General features: G+C 32.0%; 4 protein-coding genes across 5 annotated transcripts; 1 reads left to right on the top strand and 3 right to left on the bottom strand.

The window, feature by feature from the left end:
- Positions 1-1,999: 1,999 nt before the first annotated feature.
- On the top strand, positions 2,000-3,741 carry LOC102612054 (60S ribosomal protein L31). 2 transcript variants are annotated; one of them, XM_006475313.4, is made up of 3 exons: positions 2,000-2,148; positions 2,262-2,360; positions 3,218-3,741. In XM_006475313.4, the coding sequence occupies exons 2-3, from the start codon at positions 2,278-2,280 to the stop codon at positions 3,495-3,497; spliced, it is 363 nt and encodes a 120-aa protein (XP_006475376.1). In that variant the 5' UTR covers positions 2,000-2,148; positions 2,262-2,277; the 3' UTR covers positions 3,498-3,741. The 2 variants fall into 2 exon arrangements, with proteins under 2 accessions (XP_006475376.1, XP_006475377.1); XM_006475314.4 differs by having other exon boundaries at positions 2,054-2,171.
- A 526-nt stretch (positions 3,742-4,267) lies between these two features.
- On the bottom strand, positions 4,268-8,376 carry LOC102611767 (uncharacterized). Its single transcript, XM_006475312.4, has 7 exons — positions 8,161-8,376; positions 7,981-8,042; positions 7,784-7,867; positions 7,041-7,095; positions 5,084-5,210; positions 4,619-4,669; positions 4,268-4,527 (listed from the first exon to the last, which is right to left on the bottom strand). Exons 1-7 carry the CDS (start codon positions 8,264-8,266, stop codon positions 4,428-4,430), a joined length of 585 nt encoding a protein of 194 aa, XP_006475375.1. The 5' UTR covers positions 8,267-8,376; the 3' UTR covers positions 4,268-4,427.
- Positions 8,377-9,091: 715 nt separating this feature from the next.
- Positions 9,092-12,915, bottom strand: LOC102611476 (asparagine--tRNA ligase, cytoplasmic 1). Its single transcript, XM_006475311.4, has 6 exons — positions 12,735-12,915; positions 11,098-12,190; positions 9,927-10,183; positions 9,703-9,832; positions 9,516-9,574; positions 9,092-9,416 (listed from the first exon to the last, which is right to left on the bottom strand). Exons 2-6 carry the CDS (start codon positions 12,169-12,171, stop codon positions 9,233-9,235), a joined length of 1,704 nt encoding a protein of 567 aa, XP_006475374.1. The 5' UTR covers positions 12,172-12,190; positions 12,735-12,915; the 3' UTR covers positions 9,092-9,232.
- Positions 12,916-21,285: 8,370 nt separating this feature from the next.
- Positions 21,286-22,287, bottom strand: LOC102611192 (40S ribosomal protein S30). The gene is made up of 3 exons (XM_006475310.4): positions 22,120-22,287; positions 21,887-22,024; positions 21,286-21,537 (listed from the first exon to the last, which is right to left on the bottom strand). Exons 1-3 carry the CDS (start codon positions 22,121-22,123, stop codon positions 21,491-21,493), a joined length of 189 nt encoding a protein of 62 aa, XP_006475373.1. The 5' UTR covers positions 22,124-22,287; the 3' UTR covers positions 21,286-21,490.
- Positions 22,288-24,646: the final 2,359 nt, after the last annotated feature.

Below are 24,646 nucleotides of genomic sequence, written 5' to 3'. Positions count from 1 at the left end.
AACAAACGCCTTTAGTTTTATAAATTTTAAAAGTGAAATCATAATTCCTTGTGTGTATCTCATTCACACCCATTCTTAAATACTAGACAATCATAAACCATCTAAGTAAAACACATCCATAATGGTTTTGGTTAATAAGAAAAATAAGAAAAGTGTTGCTGCCTTCCCTTGCCCATTCTATTCTTACCACCAATAAGCCTAATGTTGTGTTTACTAAATAGTAATGTGAATTGGAATGAAAGAATAAGAATCAATAAGTTGTTCACCTATAAAATGAAAGCTTAGAATTAGGGGTGGGCACGGTTCGGTTTGGTTCGAAATTAAGTAGAACCGATTTAAATCGGTTATTTTATAAAAAGAACCGAATAAGAACCGAACTCAAATGATTCTTTTCGGATTGGTTCGGTTTTTTCGGTTCTGGACCTATTTTGAATTTTTAATTTTTTAGCCCATTGGGCCTCATGAATGTAATAATTTTTTTCAACAATTAATTTATCCTAATTTTATTACAAATATTAACAATAAATACAAAGTATTCAAAACACATTTTATCCTGAATATCTTACTAACTATTAATAAGATACTCCCAAAATATGAAATATTAAAATTTCAAAATACATAACCAAACTCCAATACTCCATCTATATAAACATAATCATAATGTTATAAAGAGAAATAACACATGTTTGATTTGAATAAAATCATGTTTGATTTGAATAAAATTATTAACACATGTTTGATTTGAATAAAATCAAAAAATAATTCAGTTTTTCGGTTCAGTTTTTCAGTTCAGCTAAGTGAACCGAATACCGAACCGACATTTCGGTTTTTTTTACAAACGGTATATTCAGTTTTTTTAAAAAATAAAAACCGAACCGAATTAGAAAAAACCGTCGGTTCAGTTCGGTTTTTTTAACATTACGGTTTTTTTGCCCACCCCTACTTAGAATCGGAATGGGAGCAATGTGGACTCATAAATTTAGGAATCATTATTAGAGTTCTGATTTCCAGGGGTTAGAAATCAAAACTCTATTTCAAATAATGACTTTTTTATCCCCAACTAAAATTTTTAATACTAATTTTATCCTTAATTCAAATAATAATTAAAAATTAAAATTTAATAAATTAATAAAGAATAATAAAATTAATAATATTTTAATAAATAATAATGAAAATAATAATTATCATTATAATAGTATTTTAAATAATAATAATGAATTTAATAAATTATTACTTCTATTATTATTATCATTATTAAAATTTATTACTGTTATTATTATTATTTTTGTCATCATTATTATTGTTGTTATTATTATTTATTAATGTCATTATTATTATTACACATATTTAATTAATGACATTTTTACATAAATTTGCTAAGATTTACATTAGGACCATGACTAATTTTATGATCATGCGAGCATTGGATTATTTGAATAAATAAATTAAATAGAAAAGAAAACCTTCGAATTTGAATTTGTCCCGTTTTCCCAAGCTTCCCTACAATTCCTCTGATATATTACTTTTCCTTTCCAAATGTTTAATTATTAATGTCATTATTATTATTACACATATTTAATTAATGACATTTTTACATAAATTTGCTAAGATTTACATTAGGACCATGACTAATTTTATGATCATGCGAGCATTGGATTATTTGAATAAATAAATTAAATATAAAAGAAAACCTTCGAATTTGAATTTGTCCCGTTTTCCCAAGCTTCCCTACAATTCCTCTTATATATTACTTTTCCTTTCCAAATGTTGGATTTGAAACTTCAAATTCAACGCTTCTCATTTTGTTATGTTTGTTATCTTATCATGTAAGATAACAAACGCCATAAAATTATTAACGGAAAGGGAGTTATGTGTTTTTTTAAAATATTAGAGATTTTATATTTCTTTTCTCAAACCTAGAGAAACATGTCTTTTTCTAAAGAGCAGTGCGCGTGAGATCACGTGCCGTCACTTTTGAAAAAAAATTGCCAGGGCCCAAATACGAAGCCCAGCCCAAATATAAATTTTTAAAAGAACTCCATTACGGTGCACAAGCTAGGGTTTTCACTTTTGAGATCATTTAATTGAACCCCCGTCTCCTCTTTCATTCCCCCTCTCGAGTTTCTGCATTCCTTGAAACCCCTAAAGGTGTCTCTCCGAACTTTGATTTTGTATGAACTCTTTAGTTGCTTTAAGTTTCAATTGGTCTAATTAAATATGTGGGATTTTTTTTAAAGTAACTGGTGGGTGACTGAATGCAGGTGAAAGAGAGAGAAAATGGTGGAGAAGACCAAGGGACGAAAGGAGGAGGTGGTGACCAGAGAGTTCACCATCAACCTTCACAAGCGTCTACATGGCTGGTCAGTGACTGGTTTCTTGGCTTCTTATCCATGCCCATTTATCGAACATCATCGTTTTGTTATTCTATCTTCATTTAACCATATTTAAGTAGTCTTTTTGAGATTGTTCTCTAGTTATTTTTTCCTTCTTTTTATAGTTAAGTAAATGGGGTTGTGTTAGTCGAAATCTATTTGCATTTGCATTATTTAATTGAAAATTTGATGCTTTTGAGTAGTGATAGACCGTGGAGGATTGGAGGTGGATGATGGTGAGATGGTGGTTCTAGGATGGGTATTTAGGTCGTTTTAATGGTGAATTTGGCAATCAGTTGTATTTAGGATTCATATTTTCGCAACCTTTTCTCAACATGGACTTGCAGTTGGAATTTGGTGGCTTATGAGGCCAAGCTTGGTTCATTAGCCATTGCTTTTAGTTCTTAAGGGTGTTTGTAGGAGTGTTGTGGCAGAGGTGTACAATTTTCAGCGTCAGTGCCTCCCCAAATTTCGTATGGTTGAGGCACTTTTAACTTTAGAGTGTAAGTATATTATGAGAAACACTTAACTTTAGACTGTACAAAATTTATATCATATTAGGATCAGATGACACATGGAGCTTCTTAACCGAGCTCGTAGCAGAGAATGGAAGGGCTAGTGTTGTAGGTGTTAGCATTTTATGGCTTTTTCTGTTAATGAATAAACTTTTTACAATAAGCTGCCTTTGCAGCTTATTGTTGTCAGAATGAGAGAACTTTTAAGTGTGTCACTGCTCCCTTTGGTCTGTGTTGTGTTTCTTGCATCATGCGGGATTGCCTTTGCAATTTTTAGTATCATGGTAAAGAACTTGACTAATTTTTTGTGAACCGCCATTGTGGAAATAGTACATTCAAGAAGAAAGCTCCAAAAGCCATTAAGGAGATCAGGAAATTTGCAGAGAAAGCTATGGGCACTAAGGATGTTAGGGTTGATGTCAAATTGAACAAGCAAATCTGGAGCAGGGGCATCCGAAGTGTTCCAAGGAGGGTTAGGGTTCGCATTGCTCGCAGGAGGAACGATGATGAAGACGCTAAGGAAGAGCTGTACTCTCTTGTAACTGTTGCAGAAATCCCACCAGAAGGACTGAGGGGGCTTGGCACCAAGGTCATTGAAGATGAGGATTAAGTTTAACACTCTGTTCAAAGAAAACCGTTGGATAGGCAGGATAGGTTTACATGATAGTTTTGGCATGCTATTCAAGTGTTATGAGAAAGACTAGTGTTTTTTTCCATCTGTTTGAACTTTAATGTGTTGTTTTGGATGGAGTTGCTTTTTAGATTGTTACCAATGGCTTGTTAGAAAAGTCAAAAGTTACTTTCCAATTGAATTTCCCTTTTAGATAAATGCCATATTTATGGCTTCTGAGAAAGGTTAAAGGTCTCCAATTGAATTCAATGTTTTGCCTCCTAGGTACATGGTATTAATTGACTGGAATCTGGATGTGAAGTTTTTTCTCCAGAAGGTTTTGCAAATAGGGCATCCTTGCATCTGGTGATGTTTCAAGATCATTGCAGAAATGTTCTTTATGCAAAAATAGTAGTGCGCTGGAAACAATGCTGAATGTTCCACAATAATAGCATTTTGAAGTTAAGTCATGTGCCACAAGCAATAGGATTATTAGATATTTAAATTTCCAGGTTAGGGCTTAGACTGAGCAAGACTGATATTTTGTTTAGGGCATATACTTCATTATTAGCGAGATAAAAAATTGGGGGTTTCATCAGTGCAGACACATAAATAAATGACAATTCTTGAAACATTTCCATACAGCCTATACACAAAGATAAATGTGAACAAAGTGATGTGCATAAACAAATAATAATAATAATCATCACCATCATCATAGAGAAATCCTAATAATAATAATAATGATCACACATAGAGAAACAGAAAAGTTCAGTGGAATGCTGGCATTTGGAAACTTTAATTAATTGATTCCAGTTGCTTCTAGTTTGCATATTTTCATTCAATAAGGCACAGAATCCTACTTCATCTGTCATCTTGTCTGTGACAAGTAGTATCAAACAAGGTGAAGCAAAATAGAGCGAGAAATGTTTAGCTAGCTTTGTAAGCATACATATAGCTTCGAAGTTTTCTCACATCTTCTCTTGACTCGTTCAGTGCATGATCAACATAGAGGCAGATTCCAGCTCCACTGCAATTCAATCAAATAGATATAAATTTCTAAATGATCTTAATGGTAACAATCAAAAAGAGAGAAGTACAAATTAACTTTGAAAACACACCTAAGTGGTCCAAATGGAAGCCAGATGACATCCCACCGAAATTTTGGCAGTCTGGCACATTTATTAGCATCACATAAACAGAATCAAATACATTACAACATCCAGCAAATTAAAGTGCATGAAACATCTCATGGTCAGTGAAATAAACAAGGCCACAACAAACAGAGTTGAGACACACTCAAACAGAAAAGGGATGCAACTCCCAGGCAAATATAAAATGAAAAAATTCAAGTTTTTTAGAAAAAAAATGAGAAATTAGGAAAAACAGAAAGCAAAAAACTCAACAAGATCAGTGTCTGACACTTTCCAATTCTTCCTAACCCCCATTGCCTCTTTCTCTCCCTAGTGGAGATAAAACTTAATTGTGATTTACCTTTTTATTTTAATTTCATGACTTAGAATTGATGTTGATTATACAGAGTTCATATACTCAGCATCAATCATAAAGGCAAGAGTTTCATGTACCTCAGCATGTAATATAACCAGAAAACAGCAAGTGTCATGCCAGCAAAGCATGAGTACAAAATCCATTGCCTGCGGTTATGAAGAAGCCCTATGATGGTCATGGAGCATGCTAAAACAGCTATCCAATCTGTTCAATGCTTAAATTAGTGTACCAATCTAAAACACATGTAAACCATCTGAATGCAAGGTAATTGGAAATAGGAATAAATCACATATCAAGCATACATAACAGCCATGCAATCATCACTCATGCACAATTATTTGAGTGAATCACATTAATTTTATCAATTCATCAAGACTCAGTTCCATGCACTGATGATGCTGAACATTTAAATAAATTAAAATAAACTAAAATAAAATAACTATAATTACACTTCCTCTCTCCACGTTCAATATCAAACACATCTTTACAATTCTGGACACTGAGATTCCTCAAAGACAGATCTTAATTCTTCAAATCAAGCTTATCCACTAGCAATAGTAAATTGCAAGTATGACTAAGTATAAGCTGGTTTGATTCTTCGATTGGTAAAAAGAAACATGACTAGCTTTGTGACACTTATTTTAACTATCAGTTATATATCAACAGAGGTATAAGCTTGTCTACGAGGAAAAAAATGATGTCCAAAATTCAAATTTTAGAAAGAATTACTCGACATAATTGTGGGAATGAACAACAGAGATGTTGGACGTGGTAAATACCAGAATGAACGCAGGATGAAACAGCACAATACTTCAATCATGGTGAATTAAAGTGTATATACTTTCACCGAGTTCTGTATGAAGCAGCCATAGAGAAAATCAATGAAAAAAGAAAGAAGTAACTAGAAAATAGTTTTTGCAGATAATGGGTAGTGCTTTCATGAGTAGAGCCTGATATATCTACCAGAGGGGACCTTTGCCCAAAATCATCTTATAGAGAAAATGAAAACTGTTAAAATCAATAATGTTTTGGCAAGTGAGAAAACTAATGATTTATAATATCATCACAGTCTCATCTCTTTTATGTTCCCATGAAAACTCAATGCTAAAAAGCACATGTAAATATAAGTTCAAAGTTAAAATTTAAGGGATAAATTCGATTACAGAAAAAAAAAAAAAAAAAAAGGTTTACGGACTAACAATTCAAGTTAGTTTCCAATCCTAGCAATCAAATAGAAATTCACATGCATATGAAGAAATTAAGTAAAATTACAAAAGTTTTCACATGTTGTACATAGATAGAGGGCTAGTATGCTAATAACCAAATATTAGACAGGAGAAGTATTTTTGAAAAAAAAAATCTTATTTGAGGAAGAGAGAGAGAGAGAGAGATTTTCAAGATTATAAAGAAAAATAACCAAAGCCAAAGGATATGCAATTAATTAAGAAAGAGGTATAGTGGAAAATATGGACAACTGCAGTGACAGCTTTTTACAAGGTCTAATGGGTGCAAATAAATAAAATTATAATAAAACTATACAATAATTTAAAGGATAAGATGCAAATAAACTTACAAGGTCTAATGGATGGTTTAAAATTTTCCAAGGTGGTGTCCTTTTGGTTCCACAAATTTGGCATGACAACTATTTACATAAGAGCCCAACAATTCCCTCTTCATCCGGGGTGGCAACATTAATTACTTAATTGTCATGGACAAGGCACACCGTACATAATGAACCAAAACTGAGGAAGACAGAAACAGAAATCAACATTCTTAGAAGCTATATTTTTTATTTATCTTTTTAATAAATTTGATAAATGAAAAAACTGCAAATTTTAAACATAAGACTCAATCATCCTTACATGAACATAGGCCAAACAGGTATGTCTAATGAAAATGAAACAAAAAGAAGACAGCAGAATAGGATATTTAGTTGAATTGCTTTAACAATATCATAATGGATGATACAAAATACGCAAATATTAAGCAAATAATGAAAAGTGAAAATAGACAAGAACAAGCAAAGAATCAGACCTGCAACTATAATCATCCATGAGTTGATCTCCTCCATGAAGTAAGCATGATAACGCTACTTAAAAGAGCACAGAAAACACTTGCTCAGAAATGACAATATCATTCAGCAATAACAGAATGCAAATCATTGAAATCGCAATGCATATAGTTCCTCAAATCCGAGGTATCATCAAGATCATGTGGACCTCCTAGCATCAATTCTCATTAAACTACTACTAAAACTAAATCAATGTTTTCCACAAAATTCAATTTAGTAACTGAATTGCCGACCACTTGATAGCACTATGAAGAGTAAACACAACAACAATTTAGAAATTTTACTCTTAACATGTATACTATTCTGAGAACTATCACCTTAGCCTTTGTAAAAGTCCACAGCTTATGAGTTAGGAGGACACCCAAATTTTGATCAAACCATCGGGGCCAAATTAATTAGCAATTTGGATAAAACTCTTTGTTTCTGAAAACAAAGCATACCAAAATCTAAAAACATTTTTTTGGGTGTTTCCGGAAACACTTTTTGGAAAAAAATCTTAAAATCTAGTTTAAAATCTAACAATTGCTTTTGCTATTTCCTGTGAGGTTGTATCCAAGAAACTTCGAATTGTAACCTAAATTTTTACAAGTATTTACAGAAGACTATTTGAGTTTATTGCTTCCCATCCAGCAATTCAGAAAATTCGTAAATTAAGAAAAAACTAAAAACTAAAATAAAATTCGGTTAGCAATAGAGATTGTTATACCAGTTCCCATGGAGATGAAGCCTGCTGAAAGATAGAGTAAACAAGAAAGGCAGCGAAGCAAAAAAGAAATGCTGCGAATACACTCTATTAAAAAAAAAGAAAAAGAAAACAAAGAAATATAAATCAAGTTAATGTTTCAACAGAAAAAAATAAATTAATTAAAATAACAAATATTCTTCAATGGAAAATTATAATACCCGCCAAATTAAACTCTGCTGAGCTTGACTCCTTTCAAATAAGCGAACCAACTCCTCTTGTTCTGATGATTTAAAAAAATAATAATAAAACCAAAAATAAATTGCTTTAATATTTCATTAATTAAAAAAGAGCAACGAGAACAAAATGAAGTTAAATCTTATATGAGATGGATGGGAGACCTTGAGTGTCCATAGGACGAGCGTCGTCTAGAGTTGGGAGAGAGAACTTCTCGTCATCACGAGATTTTTGCCAATTTCTCGCCAAATGCTTTATCGTCGTCATCATTTCATCCTTATTAAGCAAATTCGGCTCGATGAAGTCTATTCAGATACTGGAAAATCCCCAATGGAAATGTTTAAAATGTTCAAAAGTTCAACTAAACAATAAACAGAACCAAACCCCCCAAAAAAATAAAAAATAAAAAAAGACTCAAAACGCAGCGTCTCGTGGCAACTTAACAAAACGCAAACCTTATGACCGTTTTCCCGCAAATATTATGGGAAAGAAATTTTAATATTTATTTGATAAAAATAAATAGGAATTAAAATGTACTGAAATGTTATTGATGTGTTTACTTGATAAAATAAATAAGAATAAGAAATAAAAATTAGTTTACCAAAATATCTATAGTATTAAATAATATAATTTTTATTAACTAAATACATGTATAAATATTATTATAAAAATGATATTAATTAAAAAAAATTAATAACAATAATAATAATGACATTTAAAATAATAAAATTAATTATAATTTGAACGAGAATAATTCAAAAAATATAAAAAAATTAAAGGACTACAAAAGTCAATTTAGGGAATGAGAAACCCCACTCCCAACCCCCTATGGAAATGAAATTCATATTCCTTATTCTCAAATTACATTTTGTTAAATAAACATGAATTTCATTCTCATTCCTTCATTTTTATTCACTAAACCTTTACGTAAACACAATATTAATCTTTCACAAGATTAAAACAATATATTACTTTAAATTTAAATCTTAATAAATTTGATATTCCACCAATACACTGCTATATTACAATCAAAATTCTATTAATATATTCTCTAATAATAAATCATAATTCCGCCGTAAACGCTTGCAGAAGACAAATCCAGAAAATATCTCTATCATTAAGAATATGGCAAACATAAATTTCAATGTTATGGTTTCCTGGTTTAACATTGTTTGGAATCAGCAAAAGATGTAATAACTAGTGATTTTTCAAAAAGGCATGTTTGCAAATTCAAGATTAGAGATCTGCTCTTCCGGGATATCTTGGGAAGGGGATAACATCTCTAATGTTGTCGATGCCTGTGGCAAAAAGAATCATCCGTTCAAAGCCTAAGCCAAACCCACTATGTTTCACTGTCCCAAAGCGCCGCAGGTCAAGGTACCACTCGTATGGTTCAAGAGGGAGTCCCATGTCCTCTATTCTGTAATTCAATGCATCCCACACAAAATATATTACAGTTAGTTGAAGCTTGCAAGTCAACAGTATCTTTAACTTTCCTAACACGTATCATTTATAATACCTGCTCTTGATTACATCATAACGCTCTTCCCTTTGGCTCCCACCAATTAACTCTCCTACCTATAACATAAGATAATCAATATAAATGTATCATCATTCCTGTAATAAAATCTGGGACATCAATTCTAGAAGAATATAAAATAGAGCAACCAATCCAGTGCTTGAAATTTTTTGAAGAAACAAGTCACCTTAGGTACAAGGACATCCATAGCTGCCACAGTCTTCAAGTCATCATTGAGCCTCATGTAAAATGCTTTGATTCCTTTTGGATAGTTGTACACAATGACAGGCTTCTGAAATTTGACCTCAGTTAAGTATCTGCAACAGTAGGCAAGCAAACCAAGGAATCAATACCCCACCGTCCCACACTTTAATGATGAAACAATTATATGCACATGAGCAGTCTGCATACCTTTCATGCTCAGATGCCAAATCAATCCCCCACTCCACTTTATTCTCAAAATGTTTCCCCTCCTTCACAGCAACCTCTAGTAGCTCTACTGCTTCAGTGTATGTTATGCGTTCAAAGGGAGTTGAAGCAACCATTCTTAGACGGTTAATGCAACTTTTATCATAATTTTTAGCCATAAACTCCATGTCGTCAAAGCAATGGTCAAGTAACCAGTCACACATAAATTTCACGTATGCCTCCGCACAGTTCATATCATCCTACAAATGTAAGAACCTTTAAGAATCGGCAGGTATATTGAGAACTTGGTGACACTAATGGTGAGCAGATCAACTTAGCACAGTTGCCACAAACATATGTCAAAGCATTATAAAAATAGCACCATGGCTAGATTGCCAACTAGATCAGGACTATGACTGGTCCAAAGAGGAAATCAGTCAAGCTTTACAACTGCTCAAACACCAAACAAACAGCATTTAACAGAACTTTAATCATGAAGTATTTTTAGGAACACTTTTAGACAAATTTAATCATTTAGGAGAATCAAGAGGATCATATTCCTTAAGAAACCGTAGATATAGAAAATAAAATATTAGGATTTAAGAATCAGTTAATAGACAAAGTTGTAAAGACGTTTAATGTTTTGGCTAAAAGATATTAAAAAACTAAGCTATAGAAGAAAGATAATTTCTAATCACAGTTCGAATAATAGTTGCAATAGCAAAAGAACTATACTAACTAACTGAATTAGAATAACAACTTGGAAATTTGGAAGGATAAAGCTATAAAACTATTAAATGTACTTGCTCTACAATTTTCTTAAAAGATAAATACCGAAGGTTTAAGAAAGAAATAAAGTACTTTGAAGAGCTACAACTACAATGAAGATAGAGAATTTAAACGTGTAGTTCATATAGCCTCTTTTTGCTCTCAGCAAGAATAGTGTATTTACGAGAACTCTGTAATATAATGTAAAACATATCCCTTTTCTGATTTACAAAGTTTGTTATTTGAATTAGATAATAGTAGAAATGTCATATGTTTTTTCATATACTGTAAAATAGAAATACTGCTAGTTTGCTACCAGATTAGGCCTAGGACTAGTCACAAAGAAATAAGTCAAACATCAGAGCTTCTCAAATACCAAACAGTGAGCAGTGTATGTCTAACGCACCTTAAGGTCTGAAAAAGCCATTTCAGGTTCCACCATCCAAAATTCTGCCAAATGCCGGGAAGTGTGGGAGTGCTCAGCTCGAAAAGTTGGCCCAAATGTATAGACATTACTAACAGCACATGCATAAGTTTCAACTTGAAGTTGACCAGAAACAGTCAAAAAGGCTTGACGGGCAAAGAAATCTTGTGTATAATCAATCTTTCCATCCTTTTGTGGGATTCCTGGCTTAAGCTTTGATCTTTCCTCGAGCTTTGCAAGATTCTCTTTCGCTTTTGTAAGTTCAGTAACACTAGCACTTATCGCCTCCCTGCCTGCTTTATCAGATTTTAGTTTTGCAACAGCTTCTCCTTTCTCCTTGATAACAAGCTTGGCAGCTTCTATGTCAGCTTCTGATGGAGGAGGATTCTTGATCAGTTCCTTCTCCAACTTGTCAGCATCACTTATTAGAGTTGTAACTTGAAACATCTCACCAGCACCCTCACAATCACTGGTGGTGATAATTGGAGTGTGAATGTAGAGAAACCCTTGCTTCTGAAGGAATGTATGAGTGGCATAAGCAAGTGCATTTCGAATTCGTGCAACCGCAGCTATCGTGTTTGTCCTGGGCCGAAAAGGAATACGATCCCTCAAAAACTCAAGAGTGAGCTTTGTCTTGGGGATAGGGTACTTAGCAGGGTCAACCATACCCACATCGACCACTTTCTGAACCCGAAGCTCAATCTTCTGTTTAGTCCCCTCAGGAGGGTTTTTAAGCATCCCCTCAACATAAACACAAGTGCCAGTTGGCACCAGCTGGCCTAAATCTGCTACATCCTTGTCCACAATAACCTGCAAATTAGCAGGGCATGACCCATCATTCACCTCCAGAAAAGCAAAAGAGCCTTTCCCTTGCTCACGACCTGTTTTCACCCATCCTCCAACTCGCACTTGCCGCCCAGCTAGCCCAGCGCCACCATCAGGTCGAGTCAAAATAGACTTGATCAGAACACGGTCTGAGAATTGGTGTCTTTGCACCGCATCATCATTTAAATCCATGGTTGCAACTTGGTCGACTGGCAGCTCGTTATCTGCCATTGGTGGGGAGACAGTGCACCTATAATTATTCAAATTAGGATGCATGAAACTTCAGAAAAACACAATGAAAAGCTGAACCTAACAAATTATTAATCAAGATTTACAGGTATAAGACAATAAAGTCTGTCCAAATGAAGAAAACATCAGAGAATTAAAGCACATAAAAAGGAATCCACACAGCTAACAGACTATGACATGATTGATACCAGTAATGGCCAAAACTTGATTGGTAGTATAACTGGCACAAAACGATCAAAAAAAGGAATCCACCCTGCTATTTCTTCATATTAAACTAAACTAAATTTCAATGGAACTCTGACATTAAAGAATAACACATGTGAGAGCACAGAAAACCATAATCATTCCATTGATCGACTTAATAAAAACTAAAGACAATAAGCGATTTGAAGACCAAAGTCTCAGCTTCACTAAAGCCCCCCAACACCCCCCACCCCGCCAAAAACAAAAAATGACACAACCCACCACCTCTAAATCAAATAACCAAATAAGAACACAATTTTATTATTTATACTAAAGAATAAAGAGTAAATCAGTAAATAAACCTGAGAGATATATCGTGAGCAATGGCAAGTTTGTGAGCAGCAGCAAGATTCTGAGTGGCTGCTGGTTCGCAGGGATTGAGGCCGTTGCTTTGGTGATGGTTTGGGTTGAGGCCGTTGCTTGGTATATAGGCTTTAGGTTTTTCAGAGTGGGTTAATTTCCCCCAACACCCAAATGTTTTGATGTATTTTACCACGCCCCCACAAGCCGTTTCGTATTGCCAACGCTAATGGAATTTTCTTCTTTTGGATGAGCTAAGCTACAGCTGTTAACGGATTTAAAATCTAAAAAAGTACACCAAATATAAAATAGAGTGGGACTATTAGCACCTTCGAAAATCCTTTGCCTTTGTTTTAATAATATTTTATTTAATGTCAAAAATATTATTTTTTTAAATAAACACTATTTTATTTATAAATCTTAGGACTCAACTTTATTGTATTGTAATTGTGATATTATATCACACTTTTTGTCTTTATCTCATATAATCATTAGATTGAAAAACAAGCGATCCAACGCGCAAGAGATGGCCACGTTTGTCTTAAAGCAAACCAGAGAAATCGGTTAAGACAGAGTCTGGTAATCAATGAACAACGATCCAAATTCAGAACCCCAATTATCCTCGTCGTCCCAATGGCTTCCAAAGCTTGATCGCTAATCAAACTACACCTCCCTACATCCAAATTCGTCAAACTTTGAGCTGATTTATTAACAATCGAAATAACCCCAACATTGCCAAATACTCTTTCTTAATGAACTTTACATAACTTTGGAAGCTATAGCACAAATACCATCATCACCGACATCATCAAAATCTTGACGTGTTTGTTTAAGATTAACATTAAAAATCTAGATTTTAGGAGATCGTCTGGCCACAATTTGCAGATGAGCATTGCTGAGAAACCTTGTTGATTTAAATGAGCGTAAATTTGGGAATTTGGGTAGAAATTTTTGGAGAGAATCGGGTTCGATAACCCGAATAGACAAACGGCTTAACCCTCAACTCTTAGCTATGGCGTGCAAACAAGAGAAAATGAGTTTCTGTCATTTCAATCGTTTATCCAAGTTAAGGATTAAAGTTAACTCACCATCACCTAGCGTTGAGATAACGATTTTTCCTTTTTTTTTGTATTGAAGTTGTTTGTTAGAATGATTATGGGAAAAAGCTGTATGGAGAAACCAGGGGACTGTGTGACTGCAAGTGTCAGGTGGGAAACACTTCTGTTTGAAGAAATGCTTGCTTGTGAGCTTGTTTGGACTTTGTGCTTAACGTTCTTCTACTTCTTGCTCCAAAGTCAGTTGTGGGAATAAATTAATCGCTTGAAATAAATCTGATTCGGATGATGGTGAGAAGAAATCTGATAGCAATAAGGATGAGACCAAGTCGGAGGAGGGGTCTTGAGAAAACGCTGATGGTCAGGAAGAGGAGAAGGAAGATCAAAATGGAAACAACGAGGTGGAGAAAACTCTGATGATAACCGGCTCCAACAGTTGACGGTCTACACCTCAATTATCTATTATGTAATTTCAACCATTAGATTCAATAGTTTTACATCCAACGGCATTTCACAATAAGGACAAAAAGAGTGGTATGGTATAACAGTTGTAACATAGTTGGACCCTTCCAATTTCTAATAACTTTCTCACTATTTTAATCTTAATAATTGTATTCCCCTCTTCAAACTTTCTTTATCATTTAATTTCTTAAAAAACATTAAAAGAAAAAATAAGACAAATCTTATAAAATATTAAATATTTTATGGGTCCAATATAATTTTATCGTACATATAAACTTTGGGTACAATAATTAATTTGAGAACCCTTAAAAAATTATTTGTAGTGAGATAAAATTTTATTTAATTTATTTTCTCACAATGTTGTATCCTAGTTTTGTTGCTACATATGTTACAAGAGTATTATTTTGGATTAAAAATTTACTTCTTAAATTTAGAATAATTTAATTATTAAAAAAATTATAGATTGCTTCCTAATTCAGATTATTCTAATGATTAAAAAAAATTATATTGTGCAAGCAAAATGAAATAGAAGAGAGAAAGAAAATATAAATGAGATTAATTTTATTTATATTTGTTCTTAAATGTAATTATAATATCACAGGGGTTTTATAAGATCAATGAAGGGATGTCAATAGTCCAACTCTATAAAATAATATGAATGAAGTTGCCTGTTTTTGTATTTTTATTTTTCACTTTCTATTTTACGTATTTATATATTTATTTATTTCCAAAATCGGCATGTTTTTCTGTATCTTAAAAAAACTTTAATTTCATACTAATCTGTCAAGTAATTCTAATTTCTTTAGGTTAAGATTTTTTCCATCAACCTATTGTAATGACTACACATACTTATATCTAAATAAATAAGAACATGAAACCTTATGTTAAACAAGAAGGAAAATAAAACTCAGCTGCATTGTAATATAAAGCTTGATATAATTAAACCTCCTGGAAAATTTTTTCAAGAATCTATGATCTATCTTCAATAATTTCTTATTTAAAGTAAAAATAAAAAGAAATACAAGATCTATATAGTACAAGAAATTAAAATGACCAACTATAACAAGTACCTTTGTGATAATTCTTGAGGTTAGCTCCTTATGTGCTAAAAATATGATAGACTCGTGATAAAAATTTTTTCAACCATAATAGTATGACATATTTGTAAAAGATTTTTTTTTTCTATAAAGAGTTAATGACTATTTTTGTGATAGAGATTTTGGTCGTTAAGCATTTTGTGAAAGAATTTTTATTTTGACTCTACTTTTGCGTTTGATTGAAAATTTTAAATGAATTTAAAAATAAAGAGATAAAGAAATGGCGCCGTCTAGATTAAAAGTAAATTGAAAAAAATAAAGTTATGGTAAAATAAAATAATATAAAATTATATGAATTGTTTTGGTGGTTTCATTACAACTGAGCTTTAATATGATGAAATTCATTTGCATAAGTAAAAATAATATCATGAATTATTTTTATTATGGATGCATTAAAAATTTTCAATTATTGTCACTCTATCACAAACCTATAATTTTATTTTGAAGATATTTTAATATAATAAAATTTTAATAATTGAAATAAAGAAGAAAAAGACTCTTAAATAGGATGTCTAACAAAATAAAAATATGTAAAATAACTAGAAAATAGGAAAATAATTTCAACTCAAAATTCCTTAAATACCCCTATGGCCTCAACAATGTTTTAATCATGTTAAGGTTTTAGTGATAAAATGATAACAATTGAAACATTAAGTGGCAAAGTATAGCTATTAGAAAATCTTGGTTGTGAATTGATATGTTAGGAAAATTTTGGTGGGTATTTGATATGAATAAAGAAAAATGCTTGCCCTTTGTGATAAAAGAACTTATCATATTATAGTAATATAATAAAAACCCTATAAATTAATAATATTGGGACCATACAAAACTTATTAATTCAAAAATGTATTAACTAATCGGTATATTAATAATTTATTAATTTATAGAGTGTATATACAATTCAATGAACATACATTTTAATCAACTAGAAATTTATTGTATTTACCAATCCAATCAATCAAAAATGAATTATCTATTAAATATAAATTAAATTAACAAAACATATTTAAATTCTTGCAATTTCAATTCAACTCCGGAACTTCTAGAAGCGATAAGAAAAATAGAGATGAGATCCAACTATATTTAAATTTCAAGAAAAAAAATAAGTAACAATAGAATCATATTTTATTTAACAAAATATTAAAATAATTGTATTTATAATTTCAGCAAATTAAAAATTTCTAATATGAATAGGACCACAAAGTTGTATAAAGATTTTTGAGAAAATGTATTATCTTATCAATTTTTGAAAATATTAATTTAACCCTTTGCCTAAATTGGAACCATGGAAATTATTGTAGAACAAAAGGTTATTAATTTATCTACTATTAAATATAGGTCTTACTATACACGAAGTTTCTTTGCTTGCCCACCAATAGTCCAAGATAATATGTTTCTATATTACTGAGGTTTTATTTGCCTTTTTTTTTTCTTTTTTTTTTAATTTAACTCGTATTGATTGTAAAACATACGCCTCGTCAATGAACCACAAATCAATTCCTCTAAGAGAAATAAAAGTTAGAATACTTTAATAATTACTTTAAAAGTTTGAATTAATATGAAGGCTACTCTAATATTTACCTAAATGTAGTTGACCGCTGCTTGAGGGCATGGCTGGAGTGAGTATCATTTACAAATAATTCAATAGCTTTTTATTGTTCAAGATAACTTTGTTAATGAATAAATTAAAGATACACCTAATAAGGGAAGACATCATGATCTTTATCCCTCAAAATATATGTTCTAAAGATCATTTACGATTATTTATATAATAATTTTACACTTCAAATGATGAACTCAAATAAGAATTTGATGATAGTTGAAGAGATGACATAACAAATTAATATAAAATTTTTATACAAATTTCAATAATGTTAATTTTGTAATCAAATAAGAAAAGTTTCTAACTTGGCCTGGTCCTCTCTAAGCTTCACCACAATACTGCTTCTAGGTTTGAAAAATTTCACAGCCTTGGATCCTAGAGGCGCAGAAGCACCTTTGACAAGTACCCTTGTCAAGACACACGATTATGTAGATATTGTCCCTAATTTTATTTTTATGAACTGCGAATATTATTCTTCATTGTTAGTTTATGAATGATAATCTAATGAGCACAGTACCTCAATCATATGGTAAGTATATGGAGATATAGTAAAATTTTGTGATTTCTTATGTATAGTATTGAAGTTATAGATTAATTAGACAGTTTCACTCGATGTGTTGCCCATTGTAAAGCAATCATCTTCCTCACTAAATCATCATTCCATAGTTTATCTAGTTTTTTACTTTTCTTTTCCTTCAAATCCACTTTGAAACAAAATATTTCCCAACCATGAAATAATCATGCTAGCAACATTGCTAATAGAATTGATTGATTTGGTGCTATGAAGTGTGTTGACTAATACAATTACCCTTATGATGATATTTAGAATCCGTTTAGGACAATTGTGTTGTCCACTCCTTTTATTTTAGTGGGCGGGCCTTATTCGAGGATGTAATTATTGTTATGAGCTAGTTAGTTGAGACATCAAAAGTGACTCTTCCCCCAGGCAACCTATGTGATTGCCTAGAGCCCCACAACATATGGATGCCCCAAAATTTTTCCAAAATTATAGCTATTAAATTATTAATTCATATATATTATAATTGTTTTCTAGTAATCTTTTGATGTAGGAAGCATATAGGATAGAATAAATTAGGAATTATAATATTTGAGTCAATTTAGTATTTAGTATTTTATTAGGATTTATCTTGTTTTATTAAGCATAAATGAGTCATATTTGTAATTCTAATATAATTAGAATGTTAGATAATTTAACTTGCTTGAGAAGGATTAAGACTAAGTTAGCTAGTAATACAAATAGGGATGTTATTCATATTTACTATAACACCTTTAAGCTTCTTATCAATAATATTCAGTATTTTTTCAATTGAGATATTTTCTTCTTTGTGAAAGCCCCCTTCTTAAGTTTTTAAGAACGTACGCTAGAATAACATCTAGTATCACCTTTGCCCTACATCAAGTGGTATTAAAGTCTCTTTCTATACTAAGCATAGCTTTCCTAACCACCAACCACCTTCCATACACAAATCATTCCTCCATCATCCATTAATTCCATAAAAAAAAAATCCTACAAAGCTTGAAACCACCATTACAGCTGTCGCACATGGCCGTAATCCATTGTTTTCTGTTGTCTTTCCCATCAATCCTCTCTACTATAAGAACCAGAATAAGCCCACCATCAAAACCCAACTTATCTCACCACCGAAGCCACCGATCGAACACACACCAAAACAACCGCACCAACCGCTGCTTAATTCGTGGCCCTTCACTGCCAATTTGCCAGCCACCACTACCTCCAATTTGTTCAGCATCATCAACCCCTTCTTTCAAACCGACACTCGCTGCCAACCGTTGCTCCGTTCACTGGAAACGAACAAAACTTCCAATCACTACTTCAATTCAATTTTTCTATCAATCCATCACGATTTGAGACAAACTGCCACCACCATCACACTCATCAACCTCAAATCTTCTAGATCTACCTATCCTTGACCAATTTCCAATCATCGTCGCCAGCGACACAAACTTTTGATTATTTATAATTTTTACCCATTACTTTCCCTTAATTATAATAATGCCCTTTAATTTTTATGTTCTTACACAAAAACCAAAAAAGGAAAATTAAAATAATTTGAATCCAATTCAAATTATTGAATCGGATGAAGATTTCGAATAAACTCGGATTTGGATCAATTTGGATTTTGAATTATATTTCGAATTCATATTACATTTTGGATTTGGCTTACATTTAAAATACAAACCCAAGAGATATATTTCACCAAATCTCCAACGGCCAAATAGCAGCTGACACATCAAAACCTTTAAAACTTGAAACTTTAAAACCTAAATTCCAGTATTGTGTCACGAGCCGCTCAATTTTGCCGAAAACAAAAGCTAAATTGGCGCGCACAGGTACGCTCAGTAAAAGTCCGCCTAACAGTAGGATGCACGCAGTATTAGGGTGCGCTCAGCAATGGGCTTCTTCGCACAACTAACCAATCATGGTGCGGTCAGCAAGTGAACAAGCCCCGCTTAAAATCTAGAATTCTTTACAATTGTAAATAGTCTAGAAGTTTCTACACTTTTGCACTTTAATCTGTAGGAGATATTTAGGCAAGTTGCACCCACTTGCTAGGAAGTTTTATGAGCTAGGCATTCAACTCTATAAATAAGGCCTAGCACCTGCCATTTTGCACAACACAGACAACCACACCAGCACACACACAGAGCACGCAAGCAACTCAAGCTCTTATAAAAAGCTCTATTATATTTTCTCTTTATAAGTAATAAAATTATATTTAGTCATATTACTATCTTCTCTCTATCCTTTCTGCAATTATCTTATTTGGCTAGCTTAAAAAGTTTTCTAAGTTTACTTAACGACTTTTGTGGGTTGCTGCGCAAAATACCCATCCAGTGACAACTGACTACCTAATTTCAAGTAATAAGGCAAAAGGGTGAGAAATGGAAACCCCAAAGAAAAAAAAAAAATTGAGCTCCACAAGTAGAGTAGTGTGGGTTTAACAATTCCCTAATTTGCATAACTAATGAACTTAACAAAAAAAAAAATTACTTCTTTTCTGCAAGGAGCTGAGCATAAATGTAAACAATAATATGATAATTAATTTCTCACGAAAGGGGTAGCAGTCAAGGTTTGTTCGCTTCGCTCTGCCTCCTCTTTCGCACTTTGATAAGTCCACGTGATGACTGGACGTCGTGGAAGATTCAGCTACGTTAGTTTGGTTTGTGTAGTCAGCGGCATTTGCAATGTCAGTGAGGTCGTGGGTCTGGTGGCCTCATTTTGGTTATGCTTATGGTTTCTCTAATTTTCGTAGTCTTGTGGTCGTGTGCTCGTGGTTGGTGCTGCTTTGTGGCTTCTCCAGTTTGTTGTGGAGTCATCGTTATGGCGACTACTGGTTTAGGATTAGGAAGATTTGAACGATTGTTGCTGCAGGCTACTTCTATATTTTCTTCTTTTTTTATTTTTTAATAACCGTACCGCAGATGTGAATCCAATCAAATTATTCGCATTCACCCAAATCCAATCCGATCCAAATCAAACCCAATCGGACAATACAAATTATATATCCAATCAAATTTGAAGGTAAATCCAAATACGATCCGAATTTGTACGGATCGGATTGAATCTATCCAAATCCAATTCGATGCCCAGCCTTGTAATATCACATAAATTTCTACGGCATATATCATCAACCCGCAAAATGAAACCTCACATAGCTAATGAGAGGGAATACCTTTGGATGAGACATCGGATGAGGAATTTCCAGTGAAAGACGCTTCAAAACAGTCTCTTTTACCAATTGAGAGACATTCCAACCCAAATATTCTTCAGTAATGAGCAATTAAGATTACATCATTTGGATGAGTTAGCACCTCTTTGTTGACGAAACAGATCATTGGTAACTTGCTTTGTTGACATGAACTTTAGCCTTCAGCGATTATTATTACAAAGTATACAATTAAACACCCCATTTATAGATTAAAAAAATTTGCAATTGCCTACTCTGCTCAACATATTTCTTAGCACAGGCAGAAGTTTATTCAATATATGGCAATGAACCAAATAAAGATCTTATCAGTTGGTTCTTTACCTCAAAAAAGCAAAAGTTATTCAACAAAAAGAATAAGATAATTGGAAATGAAAATATTAGAAAATTTCCCAAACAATAAAGTTGTTCAAATAGAATTTCAGTTCTTGTTCTCCATTTTTCACGTGAAAAGATCAGGCGGTTGGCAGACTGTTAAACCATACCATATGAAACCGGAGAATCCTTCCTCTTCAGAGACAAAGGACCAATTGAACAACTATCATACATAACTAAGAAAGAAAGGCAACCACACAACAAACAGCAAATTAAAGACATTTGAAAAGAAAATCACATAATCTCTACTAACAAAATGATGATCACAAGTTTAAGAGAGACAAAATCTCAAAACATAACATTAGTAACAGAATACCATAATAAGGTCTTTAAACACAACATAAGAGAAATTATCAAAAACACCAAGTGCTTTTTCACCTATCTAACCCTTCTTCATTCATCCTCTCAAGCATTTTTTTACTTCTCAGATGAGTTGGGTCCTCTTTTCTTTCCAAAACCAACCACTGCATCAAGCAAGAAAACAAGAACAAATTCGACAATCATAAAAAACGTGCACTAACAATTAATAGCCATTACTTAATAAACGCAGAACTAGCACATTTTTTTCTAATCTACACATATATTTATAGACTTATACATATATACAAGCTAAATTACAATTTTAAAAAACTCAGCTCTGTGTCATCAGCTTGTCTAATCCATACTTTAGCTAAGCATAGTATTTATACTGATAAATTCGTCTTCAAATGAAACTATCAACAGCACATATTAATAATAATTATAATAAAAAGACAGAAATTAAATCAGAACGACAGCTTAGATCTACAAAAACAAGCTAACAAGAGTAATCACCTGCGGTGACGAAGCGGCGGTTGTATTGCATGCGCTTGTGGGCGCGGCCCCGTGGCTTCTTCTTCTTATCCTGTTTAGCAACTTTAGGAGTTTGGCCTCTCACCTTACCGGCACGAGCCAAAGATCCGTGAACCTTACCTGAGAAATAATAACAAAGAGTTTAAGATTACTAAAAGAAACAATTAAAGCGAAAGCGAAAGCTAATACCAAAGCTTCTTTTTCAGAGAGTTTACCCATAGCTGATCGTTTGAGTAGTCTTGTTGGCCGCTGCTGCTGCTGCTGCTGCTGTGAGACTCTTTCTCGCCCAAATTGAGGCAGACAACACGAATCTAGGGTTAGGGTTTCTAGCGAATATATAAATACTCTATCGAGTGTGATTAGCTTGGGCCTGTTTTTAGCCCCATTCGAGAATTGGGCTGTTTGAATTTAGGGCTTTGTTTTTTTTTTTTTTTGTCATTTTCTTGTTGCTTTTCAAATTAGAAAATAAATTAATAAATAAATCTTAAGCAATTGATTGATGCTTGTAGGAAGAAAAAAAAATTGTCAAATTTTTTAACAAAATTAAAAAAAAAAGACTTTGATTTTAAGTGAAACAATTAGCATCAAACTTACTTGTTAATTTTATATAATTTTAATAAAGTCAAAATTTTGACCGAATAATTTTCAAACAGTTTTATTTGACTTGTCATTTAAATTTTAATTATGAAGAAGGTGGGGGTTAAAAAGATTGTGTTAGGCTTTGCCCACCAGACACTTATATACTCCTGAGAGGAAAAAAAAAAGAGAAAGTCAAACTTTTAAGCAGAATTGTAATTTCATATATTTTTAATATTGCGTTTATTTCTTTTTATTTTTGAGACATATGATACAAAGTCTCTTTTGTTTGCTTTTGTTTTTTCATGCATACGTACAGCATTCGTGTAGCGGTGTAGAATTAAGGGTGTGAACGGATCAAGTGGTATGGCGATTGAAAATTTATTAGTTCTAAGTCCAAGGGAATTGCGATGCACCATTCAATCAAAGGGAATTTGCAAAAGTTGTAAATTCACATGGCTGGACATATTTTAGGGTGTGTTTGGAATTAAAGTTGGACAATTGTAGTTTAAAAGGTACAACATTAAAGTATTTGATAAATACTAGCTGTTGTAACTTATAAGTTATGTTGATATGATTTTTCACTTGTATAATGAAAAATCTATTATATATTTAATAACTTATCAAAATTATTATTTAAAATTTATATTTACTATATATTATTAACTTTTGTTTGATAGTTATAGTTTTTTTTTCCACAACAGCTGTAACTTAAAAGTTATAGTACCTCAATCCCAAACAAGACCTTAATACATTGAAACCATGTAGTTCAAATATATTACCACCACACAAGAGATTATTGAACATAAATGATACTCTTTTTTTCTTTTTTTCAGAGAAATTTGAATTTAAAGACTATAATCCTATTTAATATTGTGATTAGATGACTATAGTTTAAAAGTTATAGTAGTGAAACATTTAATTAAATATCTACTGTTATGATTTATAAGATAAGTTACTTTTATAGCACACTAATATATTGAAAAAAAAACTATAATATGTTTACTATTTTGTTAGAAATCATATCACATACTATCATATGTTTATTTCACAACTAAAGTTTTCTCTCTAAAACAATTGTAATTTAAAAATTACAATATCTTCTTTTTACGTGATATATTTAGATAAGATCAGTCTCTTAACCATGATGCTTGGTATATGATAATATGAAAAACAAGGAAGACACACAAATGCATGCACATAATATTAGTCTCTCAATCAATGGTATGAGAGTCGTTTTAACCCCAAAACTTAATGTCAGCATCATTTTCCAACAGTAAATGTAACAGTAAATGCAAATTTCAATGAGCTTCTTTTCCAAGAAAGGACGAAGAAAGGACGATAACTCTCTGTGTCGATTAATATGTCCCACAAAGGCAGCTCAACCAATTTTGGGGCTTCAGGCGATTTATTTCAATTAGGCCTTTCAAAATAATTTATTATTAAAAATTTATTTATTTAAAATCAATTTTTCTAGCTTTATGAGATGCAAAATTATTAATCAAATTTTTATATTTCGCTAATATATTTTTCTCTATCGATAATATATTTTTCTCTATCAATAATATAGCTAATCAATTTAATCTTTCTTCCGACATGGTTGATCTTAAATAAGTTTTTATCAATTTTAATTTTGAAAAACTTCTTTCTGCTATTGATATTGTTAATAATATTCTATAAGCAATATATACATTTGGAAAAAAATTATTTTTTTTCAAATAATTAAGTACATCAAGTGGGATATTTTTTTCACTTTGAAATAATACAACTAATTAAGAAGAGAATTGAAAAAAAAATGGATATTTGAGAACTTTAACTTTAATGGATTGAAGCTTTATCAGTAATGATTAATGGAAATAGTTATTTTTTTACCTTAAGCGACAATTAAAGAAAGCAGTTTACATGCCTTAAAAAAATCCAAACAAGGGGATATCATGAGCCAATCATATCCAAATGAAAAAAATAAAAATAAATAAAAAATAATTAAATAGAGATTTTATAGGAATAAATAGGATAAAAACTATTAATTTTAAATGTTGTTCTGGCGTACGTTCTTGAAAACTCAAGAAGGCGGCTCTCACAAAAGAGAAAATATCTCAATTGAAAAAATATTGAATATTGTTGATGAGAGGCTGTTACAATAAACTATGAATAACAACCCTATTT

The sequence above is a fragment of the Citrus sinensis genome, chromosome 1 (genome assembly GCF_022201045.2).
Source record: "Citrus sinensis cultivar Valencia sweet orange chromosome 1, DVS_A1.0, whole genome shotgun sequence".
NCBI lineage: Eukaryota > Viridiplantae > Streptophyta > Magnoliopsida > Sapindales > Rutaceae > Citrus > Citrus sinensis.
This window is presented reverse-complemented; position numbering and strand designations above follow the sequence as displayed.